Raw genomic sequence first — 14,348 nt, forward strand, 5'->3', positions numbered from 1 at the left:
AATTTCCAAACAGGTACAAGAGTAGAAAGATGTATACATCACACAGATCTAACATTATTAAGATTTTTGTCACATTTACTTAATCTATTCCTTTTCTTTCTCTTCTTTGTTGACATATTTCAGAGCAAATCCAAGACATCGAGTCATTAAATTCTATGTATCTTAATATGTATCTCTTAAAAAAGGAAGGCATTTTCTTATATAATCACAATGCAATTATCTAATCTAGAATTAACAGTAATTGTTTTGATGGGGCGCCTGGGTGGCTCAGTCATTAAGTGTCTGCCTTCGGCTTGGGTCATGATCCTGGGGTCCTGGGATCGAGTCCCACACTGAGCTCTCTGCTCGGCAGGAAGCCTGCATCTCCCTCTCCCACTCCCCCTGCTTGTGTTCCCTCTCTCGCTGTCTCTCTCTGTTGAATAAATAAATAAATAAAATCTTTAAAAAAAAAAAACAATAATTGTTTTGTTTACAGGCTATTGAAATGAAACAACTCATAAGAATTTTATACTATAAAAAACATAGCACTGTATTAGAATAACAATATTCTGTAGCTTCAAAACAATTTTAAAGGGAAATTTATTATGTTCTGAAAGGCAAGATGCTTACCTACCATTCAACTAAAGCTGAGTTCAAGATGTCTACAACTAAAAAAATACACAGTATCAAGATTTCAGTCTTTGTACATTATTTTAATTAAAAACACACTGTTATTACAGATATACAGATCTAAAATTGTAAATTAAAATACAGAGTGCAATAAAGTGGCTTTGTAAATTTTTTTCACTGAGACACACTTTCTATCACATTTAGATATTTGATTGGTAAGACATAGTAAATAAGAAGTACAGATTTCCCAACGTCATGATTAGTAAATTCCTCTGCAAATGAATGAAGTTATACAGTCATCAAAGGAGAAAAGGAGAAAAGTTGGATGGCCCTGCCTACATTGTACTAATGTGAGGAAGAGACACAGTAAGAGCTATAACTATAGTGAAATGTTAGAGCTATAGGCGATATAGCTTCCTCAGCGTTCTACCAATAACATCCTTGATAAATAAACATCCTTAAACGTAAAATAGTTCTTATGGTGATTAACATAACAATAAAAAATTAAAAAAAAAAACGTAAAATAGTTCAGTATGATTGCATCTATATTTGTTCCACAATGACAATTTGTTAATTTTTAATCCAATATATATTTTTGAACTGCAATCATGTACAAAGATATGAGAAATCTTGAAAAGAAACCCTTAGTACCAAGTTGAAAGGCCTGTAGAAAATAAGTGTGGAAAGAAACATTGGCTACATGCCAATTTTTATTTCTAAGAAAAAGTCTTACATAATTAAGTCGTCTGTCTTACAAAACAAAAACAAAAAAATCCTAAAAATAATACCACAAATCCAAATTAGCTGAATTTAGAGTAACAAAGTCAAAGCCAGTCTTCTTATCTGCATATCAATGTGATAAATCAAACTGCACTGGGGGGGGGGGACTTTATCTGCTCCTAGCTCCTAAACAGAACTGATGATTACTTTTAGCACTTAGAGACAACTGTGATACTGCTCTTTTTAAAAGATGTATACTAGAAATCCAATAGAATGTGTTACTCATGATATTCCACAAAAGCTGTAAGGCAGCCAAGAGTTGATTACATTTAAGGACATTTAAGCTTGCACTCTTAATGCCCACTAATGGGCTTTGTGCCAATATTCAAAAAATATACTTTTCATCTACTAAAGACGAAATAATAAGGAAATACAACTATTACATTATATCCCAGCATAGAGCTACTATATTTGTACAAAGGAATCACTAGTTAAAGAGTTATTTGTCTTTTCCTGTCTAGGAATCGGGCTGTAATCTAAATGTTGACAGTGCCAAATTTCAACTCTCAAGACAAACAAGAGCTTACGTGTCAAGATTAATTCTCTTTGGCCGTAGTGGATACCATTTTCTCTGGGGGCAGTCTTTAGTTCGCCTTCTTTTCAAGACCAGGTCAGTGGCTTTCCTGGTTGAAGTCTCTGTTGGTGTGGTTTCTATTTGTGTTATAAAGCTCTCAGGTGTAACATCTGGTTTCCTACAACAACCAGAAAAGACTTCTTGGTGGACTCTCTGGAGCTGGATAATAGGCTGCATCTTTAAGACTTGGGAAAATCCATCTCCTTGTTCAATTAATGCAGGCAAGGACTTAAACAAACAACAGTAATACTTAACATTAATTTCAGGTTGGAACACAAACACACAGAGACAGATACAACACTCTAGATTCTAATTCTTCAGGTCAAGGCTTTTTCTAAGACCTAATTATTTGGGTAATGGATATTGGCTTTACCTTAAAATACCAGTATTAGTTGAGGATTTTAACCAAAAACTAAAACTAAAAGATACATTCTATTCTTACGATGTCTGGTAGTAAAATAAAACTTTGGCAGCAGGAAGTAACAGAATTTCAGAGCCAAGGATTTAATGTCTGAAATTCCATATTTTAGGATAATAAGTATTTTAGAAATCTTGATCATCAAGAACAGGAATCAGTACATTTTTCCTGTAAAGGGCCTTACATCTCTGTCACAATTACTCAACTCTGCCATTGTAATGTAAAGAAGCCACGGACAATAAATAAATGGATAGAAATAGCTGTGTTCCAATGAATTTTTATTTACAAAGACAAGTGGCAAGGCTGGGTTTTTGCCTGCCCACCAGTTTGCCAACTACTGATAAAGAAAATGCTATGAGTATCAGAAAATCATGGAATCAATACAAACCACAAAAGAATGTTACAGAAAATTATCAGAACATGGGAGATTTAGAGGAGTTTTAAAGTAATTTTCATACACTAGGAATCCAAATGTTTCCCTGTATGCATAAAATAAATGTCAAGAAGATAAACAATTTTATTATGATAATATTAAGATATCCAAGTTGGATATGCAGCATAATATAGCAGTTAAGAATATATCTAGGCTCTAGAGCCAAATATCCAGGGTTTAAGTCCTGACTCATTTATTTATTTGGGCAATCTATAGCCTCTCTCTGTGCCTCAGTTTCTAAAATATAAAATAGGGATATTAGCAGTATCTACCTCAGAGGATTATTGCAAGGATTAAATAAGATAATATATGTAAAGCAGTTAGATGGTGCCTGACCCATAAATGCTCACTAAATGTTAAGTGATATTATTATCCAAACTTGTTTGATAGACTGCTAACTCTCAAAATTCAAAAATATAATCAATCTTCAAAGAAGCTAAATATAATACTGGCACATACTGGTGCCTACTAAATGTTAGTTATTCTCAATGTTACTGTCACTTTAATAAATTCATTAAAGATCTACTTAAAAGACTACTGAGAATTCCTGTTACAATAGACTAAAATACATATGGATGTTGAAAGCAAATACCTAGCTACATATTGTTCATTTTATAACTTTTTAGCATGTAGCTTTTACCTTCATGGCTTCACTGATCTCCTTAGCTATTGTTTCTCCTCTGCATTTCAAATTTTCCACACGAGAGGCTGCAAAGAAACCGCCAAATAGTAAGGTTTTTTATCTAATACCAAGTCATAAAAGACACAGATAGTATTTGGACAAAAATCTGTTAGGACTATCCACCTTAGCTCAATCTTTCTTAGAACATTTTGTAATCTATTAAAATAAGTGTCCTAAAATAAAGACTGTGGAAATGTTAGAACAGTAGAGAAAAACTAACAGTTATAAGATGATAGGCAACAAGAGTTATATTAGGAGTAGTCTTAGCACTGGGTGCCACTAATAGCCCAGTGTTTGTTCTACACATATCTACACTGTGTTTAACATCTTCAAGCCCAGGGTGCCTGGGTGGCTTGGTCATTAAGCGGCTGCCTTCGGCTCAGGTCATGGTCCCGGGGTCCTGGGATCGAGCCCCGCATTGGGCTCCCTGCTCAGCGGGAAGCCTGCTTCTCCCTCTCCCCCTGCTTGTGTTCCCTCTCTCGCTGTGTCTCTCTCTCTCTGTCAAATAAATAAATAATCTTAAAAAAAAAAAGAGGAAAATCTGGGTGGCTCAGTCAGTTAAGCGTCTGCTCAGGTCATGATTCCAGGATCCTGGGATCGAGCCCCACATCGGGCTCTCTGCTCAGCAGGGAGTCTGCTTCTCCTTCTGTGCTCTCCCCCCACCTCTCTCAAATAAATAAATAAAATCTTAAAAAAAAATTTTTTTTTAAATCTTCAAGCCCTGTCACATTTTAAATAGATATAGGCTAATATTTGATATGTGTATTACTTTGAGTTTTATATAAGTAAAACATATTTGAATTTGGAATATATACTATCATACTGCATTGAGGATACCTAGATGGGATTTCTGGGGGAAAAATCTGGATTAGACTGTAATATTAATTTTTCTTTCCTTCCTTCTTTGATGCTTTTCTGATTCCTAATACATTTTATTTCCTTCCAATCTTTGTTATAAATGTTCATGGCTACTTCACAACAGAACTGCATATTAAATGATACAAAGGGATAAAAATCCTACTAAAATTCCAAGCAAAACTGGATAAGAAAAATCATTCCATTTTGAAATCATCTACAAGTTAGTTCTTAGCAAATACATAACCATGTTAGGAGAGCTACAGCCTTACTGGCTTCAAGAAAGGGGCAAACAACCAAGCAAAAAATTTCTTTCATAGCTGCTATTTTTCTTTTCTGCCTTTCCTTAGGTCAAAAAAGTGAGAACACATTTAGAAAAAAGGGGAAATGAATCGCAAAAGTAACTGGGAAAAACAGGGTACTCAAAGAAAGAGAAAGGCAAAGGCAACAGGATGGCCTCAGAAAAAGGCCTCTTAACCATCTTTGCTACCAGAGACTTCTTTGGCAATCTGATGCAGCCTACAGACACCTTCTAAGAATAGTTCTAAATGTATTCGTTTTTTAATTGAGGTATAATTTACATACAGAGAAATGCAGATCTCAAGTTTAACATTCAGTCACCTGTGATACATGCATACCATGCATAGGACACTTCCATCACCCTAGAAAGTTTTTGTATCCCTTTCCCAATCAACCTTCTCTACAAGAAGCAACCACTCATCTGATTTCTATCATTATAACACTGTTTTTGCTTACTCTAGAATTTCAGAATGTTTTAAAATAAAATTTAAAAATACAATTATTACAAAGTTGTGATAGGTAATACATGTGCTTCTTTATTAATGGTTTAAGTAACAAGATCAAACGGCAGGTCTAATAATTACAATATGAAAATAATGAGCATAAACAATATTGTGAGGTACCTCCAACAACTGAAATTGAAAATATCTATGGCTGGGGCGCCTGGGTGGCTCAGTTGGTTAAGCAACTGCCTTCGGCTCAGGTCATGATCCTGGAGTTCCAGGATCAAGTCCCGCATTGGGCTCCCTGCTCAGCAGGGAGTCTGCTTCTCCCTCTAACCCTCCCTCCTTTCATGTGCTCTCTCTCTCTCATTCTCTCTCTCAAATAAATAAATAAAATCTTTAAAAAAAAAAAAGAAAATATCTATGGCTTTTAGTAGCAAAAAACATTACAGTTACTGCTAATACTACCACTGTGACCTACATTCAACACTGAAGGAAATGTTAAATTTCAGTCTGAGGTTAGTAAAAATAATGTAATTTTTTTCTATCCAAATTCATAATCCCCCTTTATTCTAAGGACCCTTGCCTTAGATTAATATGCTAATTTCAATTCTTTTAAGATTTAGGGAGATTTCCCCAAAGTACTTAGGCAATTATTAAATTTCCTTCTGAGTACGCAAATACATGATCCATGTCTTGGTACCCTTGCAGCAATCTGGCTTCTGGACAAGCCCACCCTTCAGGTCTCTCCCTCAAACTTACATACCTGTGTGGGAGTTGCCCATTCTTCCAACATTTATTATGTATTTTCCATGGACTAGGCCCAGCACCAGGGACTCAGAGTAAGGAAAAATGGTCTCTGCCCCTCAAGGAACTTTCAGGTTAGAAAAGAGAGACACACAGAAACACACAGAACAAACCAAACTTTTCCTGTGCAGTCTCACGTTTCCATGATCCCTGCCACGAATTCCACCCTCTGCCTGAACTGAGCATTCCCGGGCTACAGACTGCCACTGTGTCCTGACAGTTCTAGTAGAATACCTGGAAGACTTCACTGCACTGATTTGTTTAGAACAGTTTCTCAACCTCATCAGACCCAACTTCCCCCTTTAGAACATATTTCGTAAAGTTCCCCTTACTATTCCAAAAAAATTCATAATGTTATTTTTGTACATATAAATAAAAATACAAAGGAAAAACAGACATTTATCATAATAAAATATTACTTAATATGTTTAATATGTTCATATCCAACCATATCAGAAGACATAATGAAGTACTCAAATAATTGTACCTATTATACTAAGTTTGGATTTAAGAAAATTTATATCAGAAGTCATTCTACATAGAAAACAAAAGATCAGATATACAGAAATAGAAAAATTAGTGTTTTATGAGAATTAACATACTATTTGAATATGATAAGGAGGAAATAATGGAGTATGGATAACCTACTGAGACAAAGTATAGGCTGTTGAAAGGGTGACAATTAGAAGGTGCAATATTTCTACAAATGAAATGGCCTTATTAAAAATGTCATGTCAAAATCATTCCCTACCTTATAATATGGGAATGTGTAAGATTAAATCCTACTCTGCAATTGCACCATAATTCAGACTACATTTAGTATATACATTTACTTAAAGACTTCAGCGATCATACTATCAAAAGGCGATGAGGAACACAGGATAGACGGGGCCAAAACAAGAATATGAGAAACTACAGAGAAGATACATGGTTGACCTCTGTGGATCAATTCTGGATTGTGGATAGATCTCTGGGGATAGATTCTGAATAAGACTAAACATAAGGCATCTAAAAATATAATCAGAATTTTAAACAGATTTTTTAATATTAAAATTTTAATAGTCACACAATTTATCATTATACAGAAATATAATTTTTAGAATTTAGTGCGGCAATAATAGGAAGTATTTTAAAATCATTTCTTGGGCGCCTGGGTGGCTCAGTCAGTTAAGCATCTGACTCTTGATTTCAGTTCAGGTCATGATCTCAGGGTTGTGAGATTGAGCCCCATGCCAGCGTGGAGCCCGCTTAAGATTTTCTCTCTCTCACTCTCCCTCTGCACCCCCCCCGCCCCTGCTTGCACCCCCACATACATGCTCTCTAAAAAAAAAAAAATAATAATGAAGGAAAAAATCATTTCTATTAATTAAAAAAAAATGAGATTCCTACATTTTAGGTTTCCATTAACTTAGTAACATTTAGTTTTAGTCCTATTTAAAAGGACTCTCAAATCTTCTATAACGTATTTTTTCCATCAGCTTTTTTGCTTTTGTAATAACCACATACTGTACCAAAATCATTTTCAGTTAAAAATGCTGTTTGAAATGCTAATTCACTGTCCTTTGAAAAAAAAGGAGTATGAAAGTTGTAACTGAACCTAAAACATTTCATAGACTGATAAAATGTAGCACTGGTTGCAAAGATTCGTTTGTTTAGTTTGTTTCTTTTTAAAAGTTTTATTTACCTTTCCTGCACATGTTGACTAACAGAGAAGGAATATTTGAAGAAATATGATGATGCAAGTCAGAATAGTGGTTACCTCTGATGGCTGGGGAGTACTAACCAGAAAGGAAGGTAAGGAAACTGCTTTGGGTACTGGAAATATTACACAGTACAGACTGTCCCTAAAGTCAGAAAGCAGGATAAATATGTGTTAGTTACATTTTCAGATAATATACTCAATATCTTTTTCTTTAAACTCAAATTACCTTTTCAGGTAAAATATTTATAAAGTTAAGGCAATGGATCCAATTGTTAATACATAATACACTATTTTCCTCGTTTCTAGACTTTTTGGATACTTTCAATTGTACTTATTGTATACATGAAAACATAATGGGCACATTATTTGAAAATATAACATACTGTTTACCAATAAGTTTGTCCTATGTTTCCCAACCATGCACTCAGCATATCTAGATCAAGGTGGCAGTTACATGTGTTTATGTGTATGCTTGTGTATGAATTCATCAAACTATGCACTGTATGTTATACCTCAATTTATACACACATCCACACAATAATGAACAGAATCTTTTTTAACATCTACTCTAGAAAGTTATCTTACTTTCATTTATAGGGTATGCTAATTTATATTCTTCATTATTACTGCATGATTTACAAAATAATCTATCATCCAAGGGATTCTGAATTTTTGTATAAACACATGCTATTTTGAAAAAAAAAAACTGTCTATAAACCCATATTTATGGACAATAGCTGTTACCTGTCACACAAGCAATGACAATGTAAAAGTGCCAAGAGTAGTTTATGTGTAAAATGGAGTTAGGTCCCAGGTTTGGATAATTATAAAGATTTTTACACATGAATTTCTGGTGGCATATTCTAAAGTTGTGTTGGACATATAAGACATTTAGTATTCCTGGCTCCTGAATACAAAATGTCAGCCGTACCCTCTCCATTACTGTGGTAACCAAAAATTTCCCTCACTTTTTCAAAAGGGCCACTAGGGGGCAGTACTGTCTCCAGTGAGAACCATGGTGTTCTTATCTGTTAGCACTTCTTGGGAACAAGAACCTCATTCTCTTAACCTTGGACTCCCTAGTGTCGAACACAGTGCCTGACATGTAGAGCAGGTGCTCAACATGTACGATGAAACAAGGCTATGACAAGAGTGTGCTGTAGAGGCACAAAGAAGGGTGAGTTGGGAATTGAAAGAAGAGTAGAAGCTTCACAGGTGTTACCAGAAAGTCTCCATAGAAGAGGATCTGCTGCTAGATGGCTGGGGTGAGTGGGAATAGGAGGTTGGTGGTAGAGGATGTGCTATACCAAAACAAGGGAATAAATCAAGAAAGAAGAAAACACAGGAACCAGGAAACATGATTCAAAACAGAAGTACAGGAAATTCCTAGGATGATGAGGAAAGGAACAGATGGGACAAAAGCTTTGCAGAGGCCTAGACAGCAACCAGTCCAGATTAGAATAGGAAGACAAAAGGCTCCCAGAGGAATATCTCCAAGAAAAAGGAAAAGGTTTTAAAATGGATCTGATGGATAACCTTAAGTGTTTACCATATTGAGAGGAATTTTATAGTTCTATTGAAGAGTTTGGGAAAGAATTAGTGATAGACACAACAGAAAACAAAACAAACAAAAATAAAGCAATTGTCATTCTGAAGGATAAGAAGCTGTTCAAGAAAAATATACTCATAGTAATGATTACCTGACTCATAATGAACATTTATATAGTCACAACAATATAAATACTAAATACTACTGAGTTTTTGACAAAAATGAGAGATTAAAAGTGAAGCTGGTGAATGCAGTTTATTCTTTGAGAAACTTGACTATGAAAAGAAAACACGAGTACAGAGATGAGAAACACAATGGCATGACATCTGTCTCTACTTAATCCCAACAGCCCACTCCTATGGTAGTATGGGGTGGCATCCATTGCCAATCAATCTTGTGTAATAACCATTAACAACCCTGTGAAGCAAACAGGTTTCATCAGCCTCCTTTTATAGATAAGAAAACAGAAGCTGCGAGAACTGAGAACTGATCTAGAATAGAATTAGAACCCACATTTCCTAGAATTCAAAGCATACGCTGTTTTATATTTTATGTGTAACTTTCTAAAATACCCTTGTCCAGAATTATACTATACTCATAAGAATATAAATTAACAAATGGTCAAAAGTTAGCTCCAACATAATAAAAATCTCTTGAAATAAAAAGAAATTATGTCTGGTAAAAAACTATGAAAATAGAACAATTCTAGAGTTAACTATGTTTTAACAATTAACATTACAGTATCCTTTTTTTTAAGTGAATTAAATTCCTTTCATTGAAAACTAAGGAACATCAATAATTTTAGGAATAAAACCAAGCACACAAAGATTTTAAAAAGCACTAGAGGGGGGGAAAACAAACACATAATTAAAAATGATCACTAAATATGTGAATATGTTGCCTATAAATGCATCAAAAAAGCATTTTCCAACATTAATATCTGCTTAGAAATTTTCAAAATATATAAACTTTCACTCCCTCACTCAAGATTATTTTAAATGAATTTTTCACTTCTTGTAACTGGTAAGAGCATATAGGTAGTCCTGATATACAAACATCTGACTGAATAATGTATCACATGCAGATGGCTAGTCCCTGCCAGCTAAGAGACTGCAGATGGGCTTCCTTCAGAAGCGTTCTCAACGGCTTTCTCTCCACAGCCTTCATGGGGACATCTTTGTGACTCCACTATCCTCTCACTGCAAAGGTGTTTAGGGATCCAAACTGTTCCCTCCAAATCCTATTTAAACATCTGTAGTGGAACTAATGTGCATCTGAAAGATGATTTTCCTAATAATTTTCAACATAAATGGGTAGTATTTCAGCTACATTATATAGGAAAAAATAGGTCTTTAAAGGGTAGCCTAGAAACTTACCCATTTATAATACCACTTGCAAATTTTTTCAGAGGGGAAATGCATTTCAAATTCCAAAGCTCAGATTGAATAAGAATTTTTGAAACAACCATTTGTAAGTGGGTAACCACCTGTAAATATTCTGGCAGTGGCTTAAGCAAGTTGGCATTATTAGGAAAGAAGAGGAACTGTCTCTAAGTCTTCTGCTTGTAGGGTAAGCAAAAGAACTGGAAGTATCAAGTCTACTGTAGAGAAACTTAAAATAGCTCCTTGTCATCTGTACATATTTAGTGAAGGACGAGGGGCGGAGGGAAAGGGAGGCTCTTCAATTAACTTCAAAGACCTTTTTTAAAAAAGAAGACAATATAGAAGCAATTATTAGTTTTACTAACAGGATCACAAAAGGGTATAACTGACAAATGAAAACTCTTCTTACTGGTAGACAACTAATCAGAGGATTGCTGCAAGGATATTAAAAAAAAAAGTTTGCTCTTAAAAATGTGGAAGTAGGCACTCTTGAGGACACTGCCTTCCCTAGGCACTTGCTTTCTAAAACATAGGGAAATAAAAAAGCGGAAATGAAAGATTGGGTAATCAACCTAGTTTTGCTTTCAGGTCACTGCACTGACTAAACTGGGAAACATGAACTTCTAAAAGCCTGCATGAATGTAGACATTCAGCAAAAAAGCACTAACTGAGGGCTTCCTTTCTATTCCCAGTGTATTTTATGTGCATAAATGAGCAAGCAAGCATGCATTACATAGGATGTCTGGCTTATACTGGTTGCTAAAGGGATAACTAAAGGCATGAAAAAGAACAATAATTGAAAAGCAGCACGTTTGGTGAAAATGAAACAAAAATCTAAGCAGTGATTTATGACTTCTGGAAGGTAACCCTTTGCTACAACTTAAACAGAACTGTTGAACACACCTACTAGGTCGCAGATATATATAATCCTCTATATGCATGCCCACCTGCACCTCACCAGCATCTTCTGTACTGAAGAGTTTTATCTCTTTTAAGGTACCATATATTTTCAAACTCCTAGCCTGTGTTTGCTGGCCTGGGCCAAGTCTCTAACATTATCCTGTAATGTTCTTTCCCACTATTCCCTCCACTGGAGTCTCAGTGGTCTTTTACTCCATAAATATTCAAGCTCACTCTTGACTTAGGAACCTTGTTCTAGCTCTTCCCTAACTGAAAAGCTCTTCCTCTTGTCATAAGATAAATTCCTTCTTGTTACTTCCCCAGAAAGTGTTTTCCATCACCTAAACACATCACCCTACCACTGATTGTTTACTTTCATATGTTTATACTTTTCTTTTCCCAACTAGAACATAATTTCCATAGAACAGGGACCGTGTTTGTGTTGCTCAACATTATATCCTCTACAGTGAGAACAGTTCCAGCATATCGTAGACATTTGATAAATATGATGAGTGCATGGATGAATAATAGTCACTCAATATTTATTCAGCATGGTGCTATATACTGGTCACATACAATGCAAATGCAAAGTAAAAAAGCTCATGGAGCTTTCAGTTTTGTGAGACCATAAACAAGGAAATACACAAATATATTGTAACAACTGCTATTAAGGAAATAAACAAGTATTATGATAGAGTACTGGGGAGAGGCTATTGTCATTATGGTAGTCAGGGAAGATCTCTCTTGAGGAGGCAGCCTTTAAATGAGAAAGAAAAATTGAGAAGATGCCAACTTTAGAAGCACCAGGGAAAAGCATGTGTGAAAGTGAGGCACTTTCAAAGAACTGAAAGGTGGACCATAGGGCTATGGCAAAAAGGAAAGTGCCTGAAATGAATTTGGAGAGGTTAAGTGGAGGCCAGATCATGGAAGGGAATGTTAAGAAGTTTGAAATGTTATTATTATTGGGAGCCTGGGTGGCTCAGTTTGTTAAGTGACTGCCTTCGGCTCAGGTCATGATCCTGGAGTCCCGGGATCGAGTCCCGCATCAGGCTCCCCGCTCAGCAGGGAGTCTGCTCCTCCCTCTGACCCTCTTCCCTCTTGTGCTCTCTATCTCTCTCTCAATAAATATCTTTTAAAAAATGAAAAAAAAAGAAATATTATTATTCAATTGGAAGATTTTAGGATTTTAAGCAGAGGAATGAAAACTGATTTGTAGTTTTTAAGAGTATCGTTAGACTTCTGGTCAACTTGGTCTTGAAAATTCACAAAACTCCCCACCTTTGTCCAAAACATCATCGGATAAATACAGAAAATTAAAAAGATATCCCAAAGCATATACAAAATAAACATTTCTACGAACTATAAAAAAGTAAAAGAGAAAAAGCTGTAAGTCAGGCCAAAGTTGCAGATCCACCAGTAAGCAGATGGTAAGTAGGCAGTAGGTAACCAGGAATTTGCTTCCTATAACATAAAAGGGGCCCACCCAAAGTGCTCCAGAGGAGCAGGAAATGGGAAGAGCCAGCTTCACTGTATGAAACCAACAGCTGAGATAGAGTTTTCCTACCCTGAAAAGGAGGCTGAAAAAGACCTGCCATTAACCATGGCCAGGAGCTGAGGTGTACATTAGAAATGATGGGAGCCAGATAATGCCTCAAAGCCTGGGCCTGGACCAAGCTGCCTGCTGACTTAGTGACTAGATCCACTATCTCCTCTATTACAGTGGAACAGGGGCCCCATGCTGCCAACTCAAGATTTGTTCTTTGCTGAGACTGTTCAGGGTCCAGATGAAAGGCAACCACAAAACTACTAGACAGGAAGGGGGGAAAGCAGTGACAAGAAATAGGTACATAAATAATCTTAGTGAAGAAGAGTCTGCAAATCAAAATTCCAAAATACATGAAGAAATCACAACCATGAATGACAGCTAACATAACTAATGTGTCAAGGTGAGAAACTTACTGCAGATGGCATTAAAAATAGAGCAATCTAAATTTTTAAAAAGTTTAGGATCCTCTCATAGCTAAAGGAAATCATAATACACAGTACAAAAGAAAAAAATTATTAAATAAAAACAAGAATACAAAAATAGAAGAATTGATAAAGAAGCAAAGTTGAAAGATTAAGTTAAAGATTTTCTAGAAGATGGGAGTCCTCTGATTGAAAGTATACTTGGAGATGTGAGTGAAAGATGGGAGGAAAAAGGATGCAAGCAAGACATAAAAATCCCACCCCCCAAAATGTATATAAATCTATTTAAATAAAATTGTGTGTGTACAAAGCACAAAGAAATTACCAATAAAAGGCAGAGTTGAACTATTGTTACATTGTTGAGTGAAAAAGTCAAGAATGTATTATGTAATACTGATATAGGAAAAAAAACAAAACCCCCTGTGCCTGTCTGCTCACAAATACACTGATAAAGATCTAAAACCAGACACATCAAACTGTCAAAGTACTTGTCTATTTGAAGGTGTGTGGGATCAGGCAGACTTGGGAGGATTTTCATTTACTACTTATATATACACCACTGGTTATTTAAAATTTCATGTTAAACTTGCATTTACTATGAGCACAAAAGTATAAAAATATAACATAATTTAAAATACAAACACAGATCTATGGCAGTTGAATTGGAGGATTTCTACCATATACTTAGGTTAAAAGAGTAAACTGCACATAGTTTGAATACATGACTCAATTTTCTGTAAAATAAATTATCCCACAAATGTTCAGTGCATATATATTCCTGTATGATTGTATGAGTGGAGAAAGATGGATAAATGGATTTGTACCAGGTTAAGATTGGATATCTGAAGGTGTAGTGAATGGAAGGGAGAGACGAAGCCAAAACAAAAAGTAAAAAATAGAATACTATATTTTTTAAATATATATGATCAATTTATATAAAATTGTG

At 35.3% G+C, this 14,348-nt stretch overlaps 1 protein-coding gene across 2 annotated transcripts in view; it reads right to left on the reverse strand.

The window, feature by feature from the left end:
* Positions 1 to 679: 679 nt before the first annotated feature.
* NSL1 (NSL1 component of MIS12 kinetochore complex) overlaps positions 680 to 14,348 on the reverse strand; it is a 34,661-nt gene continuing 20,992 nt past the window's right edge. Inside the window, exons 5-6 of one of the 2 annotated variants that reach the window (XM_027613012.2) lie at positions 3,455 to 3,522; positions 680 to 2,191 (exon numbers count right to left, since the gene is read on the reverse strand). In XM_027613012.2, coding sequence (XP_027468813.1) covers positions 1,913 to 2,191; positions 3,455 to 3,522 — 347 coding nt within the window. In that variant the 3' untranslated portion in view covers positions 680 to 1,912. The remainder of the gene's footprint in view (positions 2,192 to 3,454; positions 3,523 to 14,348) is intronic. The other variant, XM_027613013.2, reaches the window with a different exon arrangement.

The sequence above is a fragment of the Zalophus californianus genome, chromosome 10, assembly GCF_009762305.2.
Source record: "Zalophus californianus isolate mZalCal1 chromosome 10, mZalCal1.pri.v2, whole genome shotgun sequence".
In the NCBI taxonomy this organism is placed as follows: Eukaryota; Metazoa; Chordata; class Mammalia; order Carnivora; family Otariidae; genus Zalophus; species Zalophus californianus.